Source organism: Plectropomus leopardus, chromosome 17, assembly GCF_008729295.1.
Source record: "Plectropomus leopardus isolate mb chromosome 17, YSFRI_Pleo_2.0, whole genome shotgun sequence".
Lineage (NCBI taxonomy): Eukaryota > Metazoa > Chordata > Actinopteri > Perciformes > Serranidae > Plectropomus > Plectropomus leopardus.
In genome coordinates, this window is record NC_056479.1 from 18,501,419 (window position 1) to 18,524,257 (window position 22,839).

Consider the following 22,839-nt stretch of genomic DNA (forward strand, 5'->3'; position numbering starts at 1 on the left):
AAAGACTGTAGTAGCAACTGACATCGAAAGCACAAAAACTAGTATTTATCTTCTCATTTAACTTTGCAAGAAAAACAATAAGCCTATTTCCCAAAATGCCAAAATATTCATTTAAGTTTAATTTCTTAGAGAGACTTAAGGGGAAACTTAGGGGAGACTCCAGATCTTCATACAGATATAATATGTAACTTTTCTGCATTACAATGTCTAAAAACAACTGGATCAATACTGTTTATTTTGCTGAGTTGTTACATGCAGATAATTGCGGCTCCTGGTAAAAACCTCATAAACATATGGATCTTAGATTATCAGAGAAACAAGCTAGCAAAACATTAGCTGCAGCTTGGCTCCAGCCACTGCTATGTCACGCCGCATTGTAGCAACTTTGATTTTTAATGTGAAACTGCTTTATTCAATGTTTTTACCAGTTCAAATCACTGGGTGCGCTTGCTTTGAAGAGGAGGAGACCTCTGCAGATAATTCAGCTCCCTGTAAAAATCTCCCAAACATCTGGGTCTTATGGTATTAAAAAAAAAAAGTTGAGCACGCATAAGCAAGAGTTGGGCCAGCAGCACCTCCATGAGGAGCTGAACAGCACTGCAGAAACACTGATTTTTAACATCAAACTGCAACCTCTGTGGATAATTTGGTCAAAGGAATCCTAACCAGGAGAAACTGACTGCAGTTACAGCACTGCTCAGTCCTTTGTCATGCTGCAGAAAATTACATATTCTAGGTTTAAATCTAGCTATCAAAACTTGTGATCTTTAGTGTATGGTAAATGGAATACCTTTGTCTTTCCCAGTCGTCTGACCACTTAAAGCAGTTTCCCTTTACATGTCACATTCACCCATTCACACGCTCATTCATACACTGTTGGTCGAGGCTACTGTGCAAGGTGCCACCTGCTATTCAGTAACCAATCACACACACTCACACACCGATGGCGCAGCTTTGGGAGCAATTTGGGGTTCAGTGTCTTAGCCAAGAATACCTCGACATGTTGACTGATGAACCCGAGGGTCGAATCACCGATCTTACAACTAGTGGATGACCTGCTCTACCTCAGAGCCACAACCGCCCCTGCATCAAAGGGAGTAATAATAAAATGTAGCCTTTTTTTCCCCCTCTTGTTGGTTTTGGCAGTCAATTGGATTAATTTCTCTCCTAAAACACATAAACCTGAAACAGTTTACCTTAAAACCCAAATTCAATACAGATTAAGGTTTTAGTTTCTAGATTACAGGCAAATAGATCCCTATCCTGATGTTTTCTGTGGTAACACAGTCAAAAGATGCCAGCAGATGGCAGTGATGACCCGCACTGTATCACCTCTGCAACTTTGTGCAGGTGCTGTTTTTTTCCACTGGGAGGCGATAATCCTCTGTTCAAAACGTTTCCCTCCACTGTTCCCACACCTTCTGCTGATCTGCAGAGGTATATCAGATTTCTTGAATTGCAGTCTATGGGTAAATGCTTTGGAAACCACAATACAAAAGTGCTGTTCCAGTGTTGACACGCCGTCACTCTGGATGAGTTAGCTCATGTAAACTCATCATCTGATACCCGCCTTTGTTCTTCAAGGAGATGGAGGGGATTTTTAGCTTTTGTGTATACTGTACTCAGATGGGATGGAGGTGGTGAGGTGGGACTTTGAATTAATGGAGAACAATGATGACTTGTGAGAAGTGAGTGATACCCGTGCCAACAGTCTGTGTGATTGAGCAGGTAGCGGCCTTGCTGCCAGGACGGTGGGATTATCAGGGTGGAAGACTGGAACAGTGAGAGCAGGAGGGATGAGACAGAGGGGGGTTGGCGGTGCTGTCCGTCATGCTGTCAGGACATGCTGCACACATCAAGCCACTTCAGAGATATGCGTTTGAAATTCAAGAAGCATAAGAATGGGATCAACTATTAAAAGGAACAAAGAGAGATAGAGAGGAAGAAAGAGAGCGAGGAGGGGAAAAAAAAAGAAGCTTCAAACAGAGCTGTGCATGAGAGAGAGGAATGCTTCCACATTTGCGGCGCAGGCGGTTACGGGTGCTGTCAGATACAGACGATCACTCAGCAAGATGTGAGGTCATCTTATTTCACAAAGAGACTCCGGGCTGTCTAAGAATCTACTGTACTTCACAGGGATCGCAGTTTGAAGAGCTGGTTCGCACACAATGGATCATATTTGTATTTTCACACTGTATGGGAGATAAATGAGGGCAAACTCTGAGGCTGATAAACAGTAATGAACTTCTGTCGTTAGTGATGCATTTTCAGACATGAGAACTGCTTAAGTCAAAAAATAACATAATGGCTTCAATGCACAGTATGTAATAGCCAAGCATGTTTAAACAGGGTTCCCACGCTTTATTTAAACATAAAAATGCAAGGACTTTCCAGTTTCCTGAAATTCCCAATTCCCTCAAATTCAAGGAACCAACAGGTCACAGTTTAGGGCACAAATCATGATTAATTACTTGCAACACTGAGAATTTTATAATGGGAAATAGCCGGGTTTACAATCAGGGTTTCTACAGCTAATAGCAAGTTGGATCCAAGACTTTTTAAGACTTTTTCAATTCCACATGAATGAAATTTAAGACCATTTTTATGATAATCAAAACTGAGGAAAAAACAGTTTTGCTGAAATGTTCCAACAAAAACAAAACTTCTCTGAGGATCCTCACCTGACAAAAATGAGTATTTTTGTATTTGAGTATTGGTGGTTCCACTGTCCTGACGTGATGTTTAACTGAGAGGCATTCAGTAAGTTGTCTTTAAAGAACAGATGCTACTGATTACTGTGATATTTATCAGTGCAGTGTCATAAAGCAGACAACACTTGATAGGAGGATCAATTCAATGTTGATTTAAGACTTTTTTTATGGGATTTGTTGACAATAAGAAAATTATAAAATACTCCTTGACTTATCCGTTAACCAGTATCAGTTTTAGCAAGTAGCTTTTAGCCAGAGCATGAGTTGAAGATAAATCATGTCCAGCAGGTTGAGACAGAAAATAAATTCTCAAAAATGATCCCTTTCATGTTAAAGCAGGAAAATACAGAATTATGGTGTAGTTTATCAAAGTGGATCCTCAAAATGCACACGCACAACACACAAAATCACTCAGTATGTGGGCGAAGGCCGGTTCATAAAGTTGATCTACATGTGTTATTCTGCCTTCTGCAGTCAAGGTTACAGACACTTTCATAACCAATGGCAACAACAAAAATGCTTATTGTCCTTGGAGGGATTTCAAAAGCTGTCATGCAGGACTAAAATTCACGGTATGGAAGCTATTGCTGCATCTGGTGAGTGTGTGAATGTCTTTTACTCTATGTCTAGCCGTATGAAGATGAGAGATCCCGTAGAGAGGCCTCTCTGCGATGGCTAAGGCATCAGTGCTCACCTGTGTCCTGTCAGAAGTAATGACAGCTAACATCCATGAGAGTGGGAGAGAGTGAAAGTCCAGAGGAGCGGAGCCTTGGTTACACAGACTTCAGGAGAAGCCACTCAGACTTTCCACTGATACAACAATAAAACACAGCTGTGTAGCTACAGATCTGTCACTGAAAACACTGGGCATGAGAGAAGGAAGTTAGATGGACAAATAAAAGACAAAGGGATTAAGTGGGATGGGTGTGAGGACAGATGTGAAAAGGTGGCAAGAGGAAGGGGGGGTTCTCCATGTGGTAAACATTAGGCGGGACTGTGTTGGAGGGAGATCCTGTGTTGAGAAGCAGACAAATAGCACAGTCTACCCCTGCTGCACTGGAGGAGGAGTTATACAGATATATGGGATCGCAAATTAAAGGGACACTTCAACCAAAACGTAACTAGATATAGCACCAAGCAGTTGTATGCCTCTGCGTACCAGTCAAGATGCACTTACAGTGTGCAACATGTATGCTTCACACATCTTTCCCGCAGCAGCACAGAGGATTTATACAACCAGCACAGTTTTGAGGTGTGCATCCAAGGCTCTTGAGTTATGGCCAAAAACATGTTTTATGATGTCACTGTGACCTTGACTTTTGACCTTTGACCTTCAATAACCAACATCTAATCATTTAATTCTTGAGTCAAAGTGGACGTTTATGCCAAATTTGAGGAAAGTCGCTCAAGGCCATCTCCAGATATTGTATTCACAAAAAATGAGATGGATGCAAGGTCACAGTGACCTTAAACTCTAACCACCAAATTCTAATCAGTTCATCCTTGAGTCCACTCGACTATTTGTGTCAAATTTGAAGAAATTTCCTCAAGGTGTTCTTGAAATACCATGTTCACAAGAATGAGACAGAAGAGGTCACAGGGACCTTGACTTTTCACCTATGACCACCAAAATCTAATCAGCTCATTGTTGAGTCCAAGTGAATGTTTGTTTGAAATTTGAACACATTCCCTTGAGGTGTTCTTGAGATACCAGTCCTTCCAGGATTTTGTGATGTTGTGATTGCAACAATCCACATAAATTCAGAAAAGGGCCACCGAGAACCAGTGGTGCAGCACACCATAGCGACTAGCGCAATAGACACTCACTGACAGCCTAACATTATCGACAGTTGACCGTTGGCTTGGTGTGTCAGGGCCTTAATGGAGCTAGATGGCTACACCCTGCACAAGGAAAAAAAAACTCAACAGCAATGTGTCTTTCCAGAAATCATGACGTTACTCAAGATAATCCACAGACCTTGTTGTGAGCGGTTTCATATAGGAACTATTTTCTTTCTACCTATACACACCTGCTAACCGGATCACCACGCAGAAGGAAGCATTCATCTACTCATGGAAGAGAGCCTCATACTCGTATAAGTGTGAGATGTAAACATTAATAGTGTCCTCCTTGGCCTGAGAAATCTAGCAGTAGATGCACGCTTCCTTTAGTTTCAGGTGAAAGAAAAGAGTTCCCACACAAAGCTGCCTACAACAAGGTCTGTGGGTTATCTTGAGTAACATCATGATATCTGAAAAGACACACTGCTGTTGAGTTTTTCAAATGTATTTGACTGTATTTTGGCGCTTTAAGCACCACAAGTGGAGTGCCTTTTAGTTTCATTATACTAAAGAGAAGATGGACATCTCTACAGCCGATATCTCCAACACTCTGCAACTAACAAATGTAGATTGATAAATAGCACTACAGGTGATAGGAAATATATGTGTTTTTGATATTGGGGTGAAACGTTCCTTTAAGCTGGGAAGTATCTCTCTCAGGTGGGCGCTTATCCATATCTGGATCCTGTTTTTCACTCTTGAAGGCCACCATCAGCCCAGCCCCTAAGGCCCTGCTTTGGCAGGAGGAATTGCTTGAGCTGCTTTGGATGATAAATTGTGTGGAAACAAAGGATAACAGAGAACCTCTGAAGTAAAAGACAGGGGGAATCTGCTGGCAGTGTGCCAGGCAATAATCTGGTGTTTGATAGAGGATACCCCAAATTCCTCTCATCCCTCTGTGAGTGTCGGACGCAGTAGGCCGGTCTGCAGATCATCAGGGCTTAACTCTGCTTTCATCGTCACCTCACATTCACCACAATCATCTTCACTATCTGTATCTGCTGAACAGGTTTATCAGATAATCACGGTCATAAGGTCCATATCAAGTTATATACAGTACACGCACATGAGGATGTTTCATATTATGTATCCCATTACGTTATCTTCAAAATCCCTCCTTATTCTTATCAGCACTGGTAAAAAAAAAAGTTTCCTGTTTTTTGTTAAGAGTTATGGCAATGATTAATAGTCGGGACTCATACAGAGTTGAGGGAAAAGCTATGCTCCATTTTACACATAATAAATCTGTGAGCCCAAAATATAAACTAACTATCAACACCCTATCCTCATCTCTGAGGTTGCAGATCCCCACCCATCCTCACCGAGCACTTGGTCTTGCACCGAGCTGTCGGGGTCATCCAGGTGCAGGAGGAGCTGCTGGAAGAGGAGCTGCAGATGAGGAGCAAAGAGCTCAGGGCTGTAGTCTTTGGTCAGGCTGGACAGCCACAGCCCGAGGGCCTGCAGTGCGACGCTGCGCACCTCCTCACTGCTGTCGTCCAGACGCTTCAGCAGCTCTGTGGACGACAGACACCCACACACAAAAATTAGATCAGCAACAAAAAAAAAACACAATGTCAGCCTTTGAGCTGCTTTAATGCTTTTAATTTTGATCCTCGATATAACTGTTTAAAATTTGCAAATTCGAGGATCAGTTTTCCTTTATCACATTTTTACGAAATCATTAGATAATATCAGTGAGAGCAGACATTATAAATGATGTAAAATGTTCCCCCATGCATTAACTGTGATGTGGTTATACAGAAAAAAATACAAAGCGTGCATGTAAATATCAGCGTACAGTATGACAAAATGTATCCATTTCTGTGAATGTGTTCTTCACGTACCGGGATAGATCTTGTTGAGGGCTTCAGGGTGCAAACTGGTTCCTATGAGTCTGAGAATGGCAGACAGGGAACGACAAGACAGCAGTCTTGCCATCTGGGAGTCCTCTTCCAGGGCTGACAACACCTGGGGACACAGTTTGTCCTCCAGACACAGCAGCTGCACACAGGACAGACAGACCAGCATACTTTTAAATGTTACATGACAAGCTCAAAGTCAGCCCACGAGCTCTGTACAATTCAGACGCACTAACACAGATTTAAAAAAAAGGTGTTTTTGGGTGACAAAGTGGGGTTGTACTAAATAGTGTATTTATTCTGTCTAAACAAATTTATGCACACTTGTGGATAAAGATTGGGCTAAACTTCTATTATTAGTATGATACTATTTGTAGACTTTGATTCCAGTGGTGGCTGCATAGCTTTGTTGCAAACATCAAACATTTCAAGTAACTCTAGAGTGTTGTGAAGTCCAAAAAAACCAAAAGAATTTTATGAAAAAAGATAGATGTCATCATTTCCAAAATTCACAGCATGTCTTTATTTTACAAAATATTCTGCATTACATAATCTTTTTTTTTTTTTGTGTTAAGCCTTTAAAAATGTATTCTAAATGGGTTCACGTGTCTTTTCTGTTGAAAGTGTGTGTTAATGCAGCGGCTGGCCATGGAAACTATAGTTTTCTTTGTGGCAGGAACCAAAACCATCTCAATTGTGTGCTTCCTATTCATTCACACAACTCAGTTATCAACAATGATAACCAAAAAAGAAAATGCTGGAAAGCAAAAGTGACAACACATCCCCAGGAAAGCGGTTTCCACACTTTTCTTGGATTATTTATGTTGAATTGTGTTTTTTCCTTTCTCAGCAAAGTGAAATATCACCTAAAGCATGACAGATTCACATCAGGTCTGGATCAGTTTGTACAGACACGCGGGCATGGAGCCCAACTTTAGAAGTACAGTGAAGACCAATGTTTTCATCACACCAGCAGATGAGAAACAGAGGAAATGGACAAACAAGGTGAGGCTGAGCGTGCAGACCCACAGGCCAAGAGGTAATGGCTAAAACCTCTGTCACCCCGTCTGTTTGCTATCGAAACCGCACAGGCGAAACAGTAAAAAAACCAGGAGCGAGGGGAGAGGGAGGGAATGAAGCAGAAAGAGGAGGAAAATTTGGCAGGGAAGTGATCCGGCATTACATCAGTGACAAACTGAAGGTGCCAAGTGTAACCAGAGCAGCTAATTGTTTTTACAGGGAGTCGTGAGGAAACAATGTCCCTCTAAATGAAAAGGTTGTTTGATTTGCCTGCGGAAATACACACATAATCTTCTGTTGTTATACCGATCAGGACATGTTGTTTATTTCTTCTCTATTGTAACCTGATTTTGAACCCGAGAGCATCAAGGTCCTGTTTAGTCACCACTTTTCCAGAGTTTCTATTCTTGTGAGGACGTTAGGGTGCCAGTAGATAGTAAAAGTTTGATCGCACACCCACACCCGCGCTCACATTGTCCCCCAGCTGTTTGCTTAGCCCTGTAGTTAAAGACGTGTGAATAGAAGGGGTGTGTGAGCCAGTTTCAACTGGTCACTCTGCACACGCAAGGACAAACATAGCCAGATGTGTGTGTGAGCACACATACTGTAACTGGGCACATGCTCTGACAGGCAGGTGCAAGGGCATGTCCCGGTGATAGTTCCTCCGCACAACAAGGGCCTGGAACAGTGGAAGCATTGTTCCATGCGGACAAAGGTATGTGAACCCGCTTGCCCCCGCGTACACCTGTTACCTGCCGTGGCCAGCTCTTTCAGCCAAGGGGAGAAAGATGGCGGATGATATATTTTCCTAAATGGCCAAGAGGGACCGTCTATTTTGATGTGAAATGGACAAAACAGAGAATTTGAAGTAAATGTCAACTCCTGGTGGATGAAAAGAATGCACTACCACATCTTTTCCTTTACAGCTGAGTCAATAAAAAGTGTTTCTGCAGACTGGAGATTAGAAGTACGTACTACTGGAGACCTTTCATATCCGGTGCTTGCTGCCAATTCTTATGGGTCCCATTGCACAGGAGGAAATAGATGTAAACTCTGCAGGGATGCATATCGATACTCGATATCCCTTTAAGGTGTCAAGTACAGATAACTTCTCCAAATGACACTTGCATTTGATCCTTTTTGTGCACAAATCTATTAAAAAATGACTACAGGTATGGTTTTGCTCACAGCCAAACACCACAATTTTCCTTCAATGTAATGCAATGTGTAATTAGCCCAGTACTACAGCAGTCTCTGGTGTGGTAGAGTGGAGTGTGGTAATGTTGTTGTTGAGACCACCTAAAGTCATGGCCAAGACCAAGGCAGTGCAAGACCTAATCAAGCCCGAGACCAGACCAGTGTCAGTCCCAGACTACATGAGATACTTTTGATAAAATAGGGAACATACAAACCATAAACACTCCTAAATTGATCTGCAAAATCCACATTCACATAAAAACACACACAGAAAACAAATAACCTCTTTCACTGTCACACTGTACATGTGGATGTAAAACTGTATCATGACAAATGTCATGATGCCACACATAGCAGAGGTGACCTTAATGTATGGGGATTTCCCTGCAGCTTTGGTCTTGACCGATCTTGAATTAAAATATGATTTCTTTTTGTGTAAAATCGAGACAAGACCAAGTAAAAATGCAGTCCAGTCTGAGACTGAGACCTTCAAAAAGTGATCTTGAGACAAAGACCGATCTTAAGCAGTACAACACAAGAGCTCTGTGAATTTGATGCCAAGATGCCACCAAAAACTTCAAAGTATTGCTACACTACACACCTGTAATGTCAGGTGGTATTTTAGACAAACTGATACTTTCATTCACATGATGGATGCCTAATTAAGTAGAAAAACTGCAGTCTTGCTATTGTATGCCTCTGCAAACCAGTCAAGTTGCAGTTACAGTTTGCATCCATGCCGATCCAGACTCACATGTAGACATGACTATAGCTTTGCCTCAAATGTTGCTGAAAAGAAGATACAAATTCTAAAACATGGATGCTTCACACACATACTCAACCCAGCAGCACAGAAGACTCAATAAGCACAGTTTCAAGGTGGACACCCAAGATTACTCACAAATTTAGTATCTGACCAAATGCCTCCACTTCTCTTCCTGAGTTATGGTGTGGAATAATGGACAGAAAAGTTTTTTGCAAAAAATGATGATGTCAGAGTGAAGGTGGCCTTTGACCTTTTAGATATACAATGTCATTACTTCATAATTTTGTCTTTTTTGAAATTTGTGTGAAATTTTGTCATAACTGGTGGATGAATTCTTGTCCGAAAACCTGTTTTGTGAAATCACAGTGACCTTTATCCGCCAAAATTTAATCAATTGACCCTTGAGTCCTTGTGGACATTTATAAAACGTTTGAAGAAATTCCCTCAAGACCTTGTTGACATATTGTATTAACGAGAATGAAACGGACGCAAAAGCTCACTGACCTTGACCTTTGATCATCAAAATCTAATCAGTTCATTGCTGAGTCCAAGTGGATGTTTTTGCGAAATTTGAGAAAGTTCCCTCAAGGCATTATTGAAATATCGCGTTTGCGAGAGTGGGGCAAATGGAAAACCTGAAAATGCAATGCCTCTGGCCAAAGCAATCACCTGTGAGGAGGCAGTAAAATTTATCAAAAGAAGTACTATATTTGTACCAGTGTCACTGTCATTTTTTAACTGATACCCTGCCCTAAACCCCTTTGGGTCATATGTACCTTTGTGTACATCATCTCTGCAGCATTTATGTGTATATGTATACCTGTCCAGGTGTGATGGCTCCTCCGTGCAGCAGGGCCAGCACACAGCTGAGGGCTGAAGTACGGACGGCAGCAGCAGTGCGGCCTGCATGCCACACCAGGTTAGGAAGCAAGATGTCACACAGGAACTTCTCTGACTCAGCACGGAAATACCTGGAGGGAGGCAGAGAGAGAAAACATGGAGACAGAGAATTGCTGAGAATTTGCAACGGGCTTTTATGCATTTTTATCAACTAACAAGCAATAGCTCCCATTTTGAGGACAAGTGAATGATGATGACTGTTGAGGAAACTGTAACAAATGGCTATGCAGCAGTTATTTTCCCACACTTGATGTAAGGCTGGGGGGGGTGCAGTGGAGGAGAAGCAGGAGGCGAGAAGTGAAACATCTGGGTGTCCTTTCCCTTCTCCCTGTTTTCCACGCTGGCTTAGGCCCTCTGACATCCTCTCACACACTACCAGAGTCTGCTCTGCCCCTTTGGTCCAGACCAACTCCAACAGCAGCTAATCTGCGTCTCGCCTCTGGTTTTTTAGCTGGTGTCACAACAAACTTGTCATGACATTTGACAAAATATGCTGTAATGTTTCAGTGCCAATAGGGGGAGACTGTGTGCCAGTAATACAGCTATGATGACGCTCTGCTGCCTGAACTCAGCCTCTTCGTCTTGACAGGTGTTGAAAGCTCATCATGAATGACGCCAGGAGATGGAAAGACATTTTTCCACATAGCAGGGATGATGTCCAGAGGAAAAGAAGAGTGGGACTTTCACCTTTCACTGTGCACAAACACACACATATCCGGGGAATTTTGTTTGTGACCTTTATGGTCACAAAGCAACTGCAGAGCAAACAGTGATCTCTCAGCGCAACACAGCGGAAAATTTACATAATACATTTACATCAAAATTTGTCATCGAGTTGGATTGGGCAGTAATTCAGTAACATCAGGTATCAGATTTCAGCAAAAAATTGCTTTAATTGTCCCCCTTTGTACTTCTTGCCACAATGTCTGTTGTCCAAAAAACTGATTCTAAATAAATTTGTTATTTAAGTTTGTATTTGATGCATTTACTCTCATTTACAGCATAATGCTGGAATACAAGTAATTCCTCTGAACATCAGTTTGATTATTTTATGGATCTTTGTGTATACCTTTACTGATATATACTGATTTTGTAAAAAAAAAAGTCAATTTCATTTATTTTTTCCAGGTTTAAGCTAAGTCTTTCAATCATACTTTCTTAAACTGATAAAGAATCTGCAATTATGTTAAGGTAATATTTTGTACTATGAATTTTCTAGATTATTACTGAATACAGGGTCATTCCTAATGCATGCACAAAAAAGATCTGCTTCATTTGGTCTTGTTTAAAGTTAGTAACAGGCCTTAAAGAAATTTAAAGGGGTCGCTCTGATTTTTTGAAGCGGGGTTGTCAGAGGTACATATCCATAGTCAGTGTATTACATACAGTAGATGACAATCACTGTGCTCCCAGTTTGGAGAAGCAGGCCCCTAAAACAATCTGTGTCAGCTTAGATGTGCAACATATTTAGAATATTTTCAATGCTTTGCCTTGCCACCAGACTCCATGGGTAAAAACAGTAATTTTACCTCTCTAAAACACAGGATTTGCTGGCCTAACACTGCCTTGATCAGTGGTTAGCTTGTGTTACTGTGTTACTGAAATAACCTTTTAAAACAACAACGTCACACAACAACACAAACTAACTGATCAAGGCAATGCTAGACTAACAGCTCCTGTGTTCAACAAGGTAAAATGAATGTCAATGAGATCTGGTGACTTTGAAGCATAAAAAAGTTGTACATTTAGTTCAATTTCCCTGTTGCAAATGGCAGTCCACCACAAAGGTAAAGCAGCACCAAAAATTCAAAATATCGCACACACTGAAAATGTTATTGATTTTTTTTAGGTGGCTAAAATAAGTTCTGCCCTGTCCACAGCAGTACATTGTGTAGCTTCCGTGGTGGTACTCCATCATCATCAGCATCAATCATTGTAAATAATACACTAACAAAAATACACTTTGGATAATTACCTCATAGAACCCTACTTCATAAAATCCAAAATATCTCTTTAAGGTAAACCACATTTGGTATAAGAGGGAAATCTCACCCCAGTAGCAGTTTTTCAATTTGTCTTATGTCTTGAAAGCTGAAATCAAAACTAAAGAAGGATGCCTCTTGCAGTTCACACATGCATGAAAGCACACACTCTTACCTCCCTTTTAAGTGGCAAATAACTTCAGCCTGCCACATCCAGAGAAATGAGAATGAACTTTCATTCTCACACATCACCTTCTACTTAAATTTCACACTCAGCTTTTTAATCACAGCGCACAAATCCACATGAAACAAAGACATTATGTGTGAGGATGAAAGGCACTTACATGTGCACAAACTTACTTTCCCTTTCTGCTTGTTCTATAGCGGACTGTCATTATGTCATTTTGGTTGAGGAACAAAGAGAAGAGGTTTTCTCTATGACTATCATTGTCCTCTTGATGACATCTATTGCGTGTGCATGTGTGTGTGTGTGTGTGGGCTCCAATCTGCTGAGCGAAAATCAGGCCATAAATCATGAATGGAGGGATGAGATGAGCATGAATGGAAATATTATGGCAGACCGCACAGCCCCACATGCTGTGAGTTAAGCATTTTGTTTGAAACCTTTTGAAGGTGTAACTTGATTTCTGTCTCCTGATGGTCCTGTGATTACCAGAGATGTAGCTGAGGAATGAGAGAAGCAGTTTGCAGCACAGGTGGCCGCGCTGGGCGGGGGGAAGAGACAGAGGCCTCTTTTGTCTAATATGCACATTAATGGATAAAATAATCAGATGAAAGTTGAAAGCAAAGTTCCAATTTCTACGTTTTTGGCAAAGTCAGCAGAATGTTTTGGCTTAAGAACACTTGTTGTTTATGCAACATTTTTCACTGACAAGGATATTATTTTGTTTTATATTCTTTAAACTCCTGCCAGGCTCATGCCACAAGACTGTACCTCATATTAACCATTGGAAAGCCTGATGGACCGTTTGGCTGCAGGGTTAGGGTTAGTTACATGCTACACAGATGTCTCCATGGCAACCTCATGGACGAGGTTTGTCTTTCTGATCGACAGCAGCAGCTGCTATGATCGCTGGCACCCGGAGAGGGCCTCAAGCTTAATGCATTCCCTCAGATTAGAGCTCTGAGCCCGGCCTGCAGGCTGCACAGCTGAGGGCTCAGAGGGACCCTGGAGGGTGAGGGGGGCCGCAGGGAGGAAGAGCCCAGAACGGGAGCTCCTCTCTGGTTGTCGGACATCCCTCCTATCCTTCATTCATCAGTCAATAACCATTAAAAGGTGTTACTAAATCACTGACGAGTGATTCGGACATCATTTGCTTTTTGTCCTCTTTAGGCATGCTGGGAAGTGATTTCACTTCGCCTAATTGATACTCCCAAAGAGACCACAGCCCCTTTTACATTGGCTGCTCGAGGCAGTAATATGCTGCCTCTCCATTCTGTATTAAAGGAACAATAGCAAAAAGAGGGTACACAGTTGTCCGGCTGTGGAGAAAGTAACAGCATCCAAACAACATTTGTATGAAAAGGACAGCCAGCAGGACAGGACCATGGGCGGGGCAGGTGTGAAGTTTTGGTGACTTTTTCTGCATGTGACCCACTGCTGGAGATCTCAAAAGCAACCAGCAGCAATTGAAAGATAATTCAAAGAAGAACAGCAGATGAAAATGTCTGCAAAGTGGGAGAACAATAGTGTGTCCACGAAGAGATGTTTTTCTGTAGGGTGACGCAGAGGTTAGCAATGCTGTGGTGACCTTGTCAAAAAGCCAATGGGATTTTTCCAATGGATTTTGGATTACGGCAGAAAAGCTAATGTTGCTCCTATAACGAGGCTGTAAAGTCATGTTAAGTGCAGCTAGGTGTAATGACAGTCTGGAGTATCCTTTAGCTACTTGTAAGCAGTTATATTTTGAGACACATAAATGTTTTAAATTTCATAGTAGGGTATTAGCTGATGTTTTTTTTTATGTCGTAGAACAAAACGTTGCTTCAGCTTGTGTTAACCACAGACATTATTTCAGGCATATAACCAAAAACCTATTCAAAAACCGACTGAGACGAGGGAACTGGAGGTGCTGAAATGCTAACTCATTTCTGGGCTTTAGGGCTCAATACTGTGGTTCTCTGTGAGCTATGTGCACATATTGATATGTTAATGTGTGCATGTGACTCTCTCACCCCTGGGAATCCAGTGTGTTGTTTGCATCCAGCAGTAACTTAGCAAGCATTGTGAAAATGCTCATCCTCATCTCTGGGTCTCTGTCTGGTTGAAGGCAGCTGCACAGCAGAGGCATCAACTGGCTCACGAACTCCCCGATCACTGGACCTAAAACACACAGACACACAAGGTTTTGTGTTACTACTAATTCAACTTTTTGGTGTAGTGTGTTTTTATTGGATAGTTTGTTGTAGAATATGTAGCAGCAAATATGAGAAGAAAAGGGGGAAAGGGGTGCAACAAAGATCTCTGGCCTTAAATGAACCACAAATGTTGCAGTTATGGGATGCTCCTACTATTGCAGTATGATAATAACGAGATTGAACCTTATGAGTTCAGTCTTTGGTGTCACGTCAATAGACTTTTTTGCTAAAGAGTAACATCCTTTTTTTTAACCACAAACAACACCCAAAATAATTTTAACATGGATAATGCCAGCATATTTTATTTGTTTATTTGTTTCACATAATAGTAAGCAACAATGAGGATGAAACAGTTGGTGATTTAGTGATTGTTTGAACAGTGGAAAGAAAAACCAAGACAGTTTTGTGAGTTTTTTTTTTTCTGTTGACTTTGAATGAAGTGTGTTTTAAGATCATAAGATTACGGTTTATTTAAATTGCGCCTGGTGGGTTTGGCAGTGGTGATTTTAAGGCTGTTTCTGGTTAAACAAAAAGGATCTTACTCTAGGTCTAGGTTTAGGCCTATTTCAGTAGGGATCCTTTGCATAATGTTACCAGACAAATAATAACTTTTAGCGAAGAAAACACACACATTTTTGGTGGAAGTACATTGACGGTGCAATATTGCTCCCCGTGGTTACATTGCAGCTTGTCCCACAGCCGCCGGCTGCAGCCCTCTCTCTCAATGCTGGACCAACTTAAGAAAATGTTGTTTCCATTAGTCCCATAGACACAAAAACATGGGAAAATAGGGTCCAGGTTGAAAAATCTGGAAGTTACCAGTTAAGACTTTTTATGTTTTCCACTGGCCAGAGGGCTTGAGTTATAGAGACCTCAATGGACTGGGGAGACAGTGACACAGAGCTCAGAGGAAATGAGACATAAAAAGGTCTTTGTGGGACAGAGCGTTTCTATACAAGTGTCTATTACAGGAAAAATGAGAAACTTACAATGCAAGTATTCCCAGTTAGCCTCATGCCCACACACACACACCCACCAACAGTCTGACTACATGTTTACAGAGCTATTTATAGTAATCCGTGAGTGTGTGTAATGAGTGATAAGTGTCCAAGCCCTGTTTGGACTCTGAATTGTTCCGACATGAGAGGAGACAGAGGAAATCCTGAGACTGCCAGAGGGTGGTGTCACGAAAAGATATGGGAAAACAGAGAGAGAGAGTGAAAGAAAGACCTTTTTTATCTAACGGGAAAGTATGAATCAAAGGGTGTGTCATTTAACTAGAGGTGTTTAAGGAGACGTCTGCAGGTCGCCGTACACACAGACTTGATATGATAAGGCAGCAATAGGAAGTTTAAGTACACGCATACAAACACAGCCTTGGATAGAAGATTATAGTTTTAAGCAGTGGCCTCAGAGTCCACCAGGCCCCTAAATTTGACGACCACATTTTAGTACATTTTAATAGTGTTTTCTACCTAAGCATGAACTTAAAAAAACGTTCTACAGAAAAGGCAGTTTGTATGTTTAGCTCCACTAGCTGTTAGCTCTATTAGCTCAGTTTGCTCCAACACACAGCTGCCCACCGTCTGCTAACAGCTAACTAGCTGTCCTCCAGTGAAAACAGCATGAAGATGCACTGTAGCCACCTATAAGTCCCACAAAAAGAAAATCTGTAACAGACATGGTGTTCTCCATATTAAGAGTATTTTCACCGCTTTTCCTTTTCGTCAGACAGCGCGCTCCAACAGGCAAGCTGTTCGCAGCTTCAGTTCTCGTCTATGCTCTCTTTTAAAGCCTCACAACTGCACTGACAAAAACAGAAATTTTATCTTGCTGTACACAGGAATTGTTGGTCTGTTGCTACCTCAATCAGTGTCTTAGTTTGTGTTATTTGATTTTGGTGAATCCAAACTAACCACTTGAAATGCCACAATCAAATAGTAAGAGACCCCCCCACGGGCAGTGGTAGACCTGCAGCTCTAGTGTTCAGCAAAGGTAAATCACTGTTTTTCTCAATGGAGTCTGGCAATGAAGAAAGCAATATATTGCTTCAGTTCCTTGTCAGATCAGGTCACCAGCCTGCTTCTCCAAACAGGGGGCATGCAGACCACCATCTACTATATGTAATTATATAGACAAGTACTTCATACAACCCCACTTAAAAAATCCCAATATCCCTTTAACCCCCAGCAAAGAGAAAGAGCGAGCTCTAGTTGACACACAACTGGCCGGACACACCAGCTAAAGGACAAAAGACTGTGAGGAGGATATGAAAGGGCAATAACTGTTCCTGTCTCCAACAAACACAGATGGGGTGTGTGAAGAGCTGATGAGCAAGCAAGATGACCAATTCTCAGTTGTCAAATAACTACCGTCAATTGTTCAGCAGAGGGCCACTTTCTATGAATCATGTGCACATCAAACAAAACAGCCACACGCTGTCTGTTGGGCTGCCCGTAAGAAAGTCACTCAGGTCCTGTTAAGAGAGCAAAGATCACATCTGTAGAAACGAAACCAAGGGAAGCTTAGAGCAGCATTCAACATGCTCAAAACAGACACACGCATACACACACACACACACACACACACACACACACACACACACACACACACACAGACACCACACACACACACACACACACACCACACAAAGAGAGCTTCAAAGTGGCCTTGATCCAGGGGAAGGTCAAGAGCAGGCGGCTGTGGTGCTGTTTGATGTAGTGACCTGAGCTGGGATCACTGAGTGGACTTAGAATGGACTGGTCAGTTAGCCGTGGGAGTGTGTGTGAGAATCTGTGTGTGTGTACGGGGATTACAGGGGTACCCAGCTGCCCAGTCAATTAGAAAGAGAAGGGAGGGCGGGAGAGAAGGATGGAGATGAAAGTATGGCATATGGAGGTGCTGATGATGGAGGATTATAAGGTATAGAGGGCGGTAACGGGAAGTCTCAGCACCAAAGACAGGGTCACAGCTTTTTAACCCGCTGCACCACACACACAAGCACGGACTAACCCCTCTAGATAAGTCGGAGACACAAACGAAGGGAGAGACAGGGATTTAAAAAAGTCAGTAAGCCAACCGGTGCTAATGACAGCCCTTTTTTCTGTGTGTGTGTGTGTGTGGGTGTGTGTATGTTTGACCGTGAGCCTCTTTGCTTGGGTAAAAAAAATTCTTTGACTGTGTCTCTGAGTGAGGGTCACTGTTGGGCATTCATCTTGGACAATAACAATGGAACAGCACGCACCCACTGAAGCGTCAAGCAATAAATCATATAGATTTTAACCTTAAATATTGCTTCATTTGACAGCCCCTCTATCCATCAAGTGGTGCTGACAATTGCTCCAACCACTATTGACACTTACACGTCCAACTTCTGGTGCCTACATACCTCTCAGGAGCACTGTGGGTTACTATGTGAAAGCATAGACGAGGAGGACGCTTTTTGCTGCTTCTATATGTACAGATAGCAGAAAATGATCCATTTGGACACATTACAAGAATTTTAGTAGACTATCTGGAACTTTTCTACAAGAGAGAATCTATGTTGCTGCTTTGACAGCTGCTAGTTTTGATGTGCTGTCTCTATGATGGATCATGTGTGAACAGGACAAACAGCTTGACGTTTCAAATATTATGTATCGTGTGTCTGAAGAAGTTAAGGAAAGAGTGGCTGCACAAATTGCACCATGAAGTAATGTTTACAGGAATACTTCACCAACAAAATGATCAATTGTATATCAACTACTCACCGCCTGTTGAGTTGAATTTGTGAAGAAGATTGGGGTTTTTTTCACATGCCACCAGTTAATGAGGAATCTACGGGGGACTGCGTTAAACAACAGCAAAACTTTATCAAGACATTCTTTCACAAACTCTCACACAACATGTATCATATAATCCAGGTCTCATTTATCCGGCCAAACTCTCAGTACTCCCAAAACACATGCACATTTTTTTCTCTGCTTAATGTAATGCACAAGCAGCATTCAAATGCATGTTTGCCAACTTGTGATACTCATGTGGAAGTGTCATGAATAGTCAGGGTTTAGCAAAAAAGCATGTGTTTAAGAAGTACTGAGCATATGACGACTGATACTGATACTGATGACTGAGACTTGGATTATACTGCATAAGTTGTTTGAGAGGTTGAAAAAGTATGTTTTGATATAGTTTTGCGGTTGTTAAAAACTGCCCTGTTTTACTCAATTACCAAGAACTCTCTCTGCTTTTGGATTCTTTGTTTACTGTGGCAGCTTGCAAGAAAAACAGAGTTTTCTTCATAAATTCAAGGTAACACATGGTGAGTAAATGACATACAAATGATCATTTTGTGGGTGAAGGATTCCTTTAATAAATAATGATTTAGATCATGTAGTTTCACCAACGGTCTGCAGTGAAATGGACCAAAAAGGCATGTTCAGACTGATGACTGATGTAGTGATTTTCCCATCATTAACAGGTCATTTGACAGGCCCGTTTCTCAAAATCTTACTGTATATCTTTGACCATTATTGTGTCTCCGTACGTGCAAACTTCAGCACCTGCTGTATAATTTGGCAATGTCTTGTGCACATTCAGGCTTCACTTCTCACCTGACTGTATGACTATGATATGCAGTTGGAGTCTTTGTGGGGAGTAACTGGACCAGGTGTTGACAGAGGCAGACAGCCAGTCCAGCAGCTGGCCCATATGTTGTCTAAAGAGCTCCATCACTGAGTCCAGGCCCTGCACCTTACACAAGACCTGCACACTCTCCAGGGCCTGGGGGAGAGAGGGAGAGGAGGAACACAACTGATGAAAAAAAATAAAAAAACCCAACTTGTAATCTTTACATAAAATCATATAGAGTCTACAGTAAAACATCAATTATTATCCCAGGATCTCATTTGCTTCAATCGCTGAACACAACCAACCTATACTTGAGTCTATATGGAATGGGCCTTTAAGTAGTATAAATATTAAGTGTACAAAAATCAGTTATCAGTAAAGACTCATTTATTTGACCTAGCTCCAACAGCCAATCTTAAAATGCTCTGAGAGAGAGAGAGAGAGACCTATCGAAATATCTTAGAAAGGATGAAAGACGAAAAAGATGATGGCGGCAAGAGGAAAGAAGTGAGACAAAGACTACACAGAAAAAAAGTGGGGAGACCTTTGTTTTGTAGCCAGTGAGGTAATAAAAAGAAGCATACCCAACAAGATGGTGCAGGAGGGAAACAAAATATTGTATATATCAGTTGAAACAGTCTTCATTTTATGAATAAAAGTAGCAGACAGTGAGCAATGGACTTCACGCAACAATATTTACAACAATTTTTATGAAAAAAAAAAGATTTTTTATCAGTGGACCCTTATGGACTAAAATAATATAAATAATCGAGGAATCTACACATATACAGAATTGATGACCACTTCTAGTGTAGGGAGTCACCACTTCTTTGTGTCTTTCTTGATTACCATGCCAGCAAATCTGAGTGAATTATACTCTGGTGCTCAGTGTTTCAGTAAAAATACCTGAATGATTAAATTGTGGAGAATCTAACCTAGCTAACCATGTGTGACATGTCCGTATTGACAAAAATGTAAACATTCATATTTGAATGTGCAATGTGAGCAGATCAGAACAACCTCAAGTGGGTAGCCAGTGACTTGGTGGGATTCAAGAGGTTTTACACATCCAAAGAGATTCTATAAGAATGGAATATTTGTCAACTTGCAAAAAGCCCCGCCATCTAGTTGAGACTTGCATTTATTTTATCAAATTATGCAGCCACAACCCCGCTGGAAAAAGGCATTGCTGTTTAATTTGGACTCAGCTGTTAATTGAAGTTTAACAGAAGTCTTAGGTGAGAGAAAGGAAGAATTAGGTGAGAAAAAGGCCAAATGAACAGTTGATGATAAAAAAAAAATACTAACAAATCAGAGGGTATTGTGTTTAAGTTAAACAATTACAGCTGTTTTCTTGAGATTTCAAGAATTGTACAGGTCACGCTCACACGGGAGGCACAAAACCACCATGTGAAACCATGGGAAGAACAACACTGCAGACATGACAAGGTCTTACACATAAAACCACTTAGAAAGAAAAACCCTGACAGATACACAGGATGTCACAAAGGCACAGGAACCGACAGAAACACACACATGCACAAAAACACACACACCAATAAAGCTAAGCCGGGAGGAAAAGGCAGGAATGAGAGATAGGAGAGTAAATAATTAACTGACTTTTTAGGGCAGGGGAACTGACCTTTAGGGCACTTCATAGTTCCCTTCATAGTCCCTCAGGGATGGACAGGGACAGAGACAATGTCTGACTCACAGATCGGCCCCTTCAGAAGACAGCCAGACAACCCTGAGCTGGTCACTGATGGGAAAGACGTGCCCCTATTCTGGGAAAAACAAGTTCCACTTTTCCTCTGGGTTCGAGAATGCCGAAGGCCATTCTCACCCTCCCTCTCTTTTTCTTAATCCATTCCTTCTCATCTCTCACACTGCTCGCTGTCTGAACATACACACTGTTTCATACAGACGTAAACACACACACGCACTCACACACACACTGGTGGCCCATGTGGTGTCTGGAAAGCATCGCTGCCAATCCCTTCCCGCTCCTCTCTGTCATTAGCCTCCTTCGGCGACAAGCAGTTAGGCGACACACTGGCCTCAAATACCGTTGCCTTCATTTGTAACTGTTCCTGTTTGTCCCTTTGCATTTGGAAACTGACCACAACATGGAAGCTTGTTACTTGCATATCATTTGGCTGACCGGAGGAGGCGTTATGAAGCCACAAATGGGACTCGGCCGATGACATACACCTCCTAAGAAACACAACTCATCTCCCCCTATCTGTTTTTCCTCTGTTTCTGACAGAAAGTCTTTCTATTTCTCCACCTTTCACCCGCCTCCTTTCACCCGGGACTGGATTTAAAGTTCCACTCCAAAGGTGCAATTTCAGCTCCCTTGGCTAAGTGGGTAATTATACAGTTGGCCATGCCCACTTTGAACTTCTACAAATGCTGACATTCCTCGAATAGCTCTTTTGCTTCATAAAACCTACTTACCTTTCTAATAAAAAAGGATGGAAACTAAAATTGAAGGGGGGAAAAAAGCCAAGTCAAAGTAGAAATGAAGAATTACAACAGGTGAGAAGATATGCAGCTTAGCCTGCGTGGATCAAAGTAAAGTGATGGCAGAGCTGCAGAGAGGACGTATATGGGCTTGCATCTTTCAACTGTTGTGTTTTCTCACCTTTTCGCTGAGACGTGGCTCGGTTGAGAGGCTCTGGACAGTGACCAGCACCTGCAGCAGCTGCAGGCTGACTAAGCCGTGGTCTGACTCACAGTGACGCAGCAGCACGTCCACGCAGGCCAACAACTGCTCCAAGTACAAAACCTGGGGGGGAAATATTATATGATTGTCTTATCTTGTTTATAGGCAGTGGTGGAATGTAATTAGGTACATTTGCTCAAATACTGTACTTAAGAACAAATCTGAGATACTTGTACTTTACTTGTGTATTTTCTTTTCTTGCTACTATATATTTTTACTCTACATAAAGTCCCTCTACATTTCAGAGGGAAATCTTTGCTTCATTACATTCACCTGATAGCTTTAGTTTATAAAATATGATGTTTTGTTATAAGTACAGCTGAAATGATTAGTCGATTAATCAATTAGCTGACTGATAGAAAATGTATTGGCAATGATTGGTGTAAGGATACAACTGTATCAATGCATCGATTTATATTGCTGCGATCCTACTACATCAATAGGTAAACGGCAAGTCATCCTTCTAGTGAGACTTGTATCGATCTAAAATCATTTTTCAAGGCATAAATTGATTGTATCGACGCTAAGAATTTGCTCCTTGTCAAAAGTTATGTGGATGTATTTTACACACTTACAATGGTAAATATTTGTAAATGTTACTCTGGTTCATTCTCTCATTCTCCGACGATCACTTCAGTCCAAATAATCGTCTTTTTGGGCCCTGCTCTCAGCCCCACACTACAGCTCACCACCTCATTAATCTGCTCCTCCATAACTCAAGAGGTAATTCTGCTTTTCATCTTCCTCATTACCACACAGGCACTGTCACTGACTTTACACAAAAAATAACTGAATGGCCGACAAGATACAATAACTCAGAGTGAGAACTTATCATCTCCAGACATAAGTG

The 22,839-nt window shown here is 41.6% G+C and overlaps 1 protein-coding gene across 1 annotated transcript in view; it reads right to left on the reverse strand.

Moving 5' to 3' along the window:
- The window catches only part of LOC121957066 (dynein axonemal assembly factor 5-like), a 36,383-nt gene that overhangs the window by 719 nt on the left and 12,825 nt on the right, over positions 1-22,839 (reverse strand). The window contains exons 7-12 of the mRNA XM_042505572.1: positions 21,909-22,052; positions 19,249-19,417; positions 14,474-14,621; positions 10,216-10,366; positions 6,398-6,554; positions 5,876-6,067 (exon numbers count right to left, since the gene is read on the reverse strand). Coding sequence (XP_042361506.1) covers positions 5,876-6,067; positions 6,398-6,554; positions 10,216-10,366; positions 14,474-14,621; positions 19,249-19,417; positions 21,909-22,052 — 961 coding nt within the window. The remainder of the gene's footprint in view (positions 1-5,875; positions 6,068-6,397; positions 6,555-10,215; positions 10,367-14,473; positions 14,622-19,248; positions 19,418-21,908; positions 22,053-22,839) is intronic.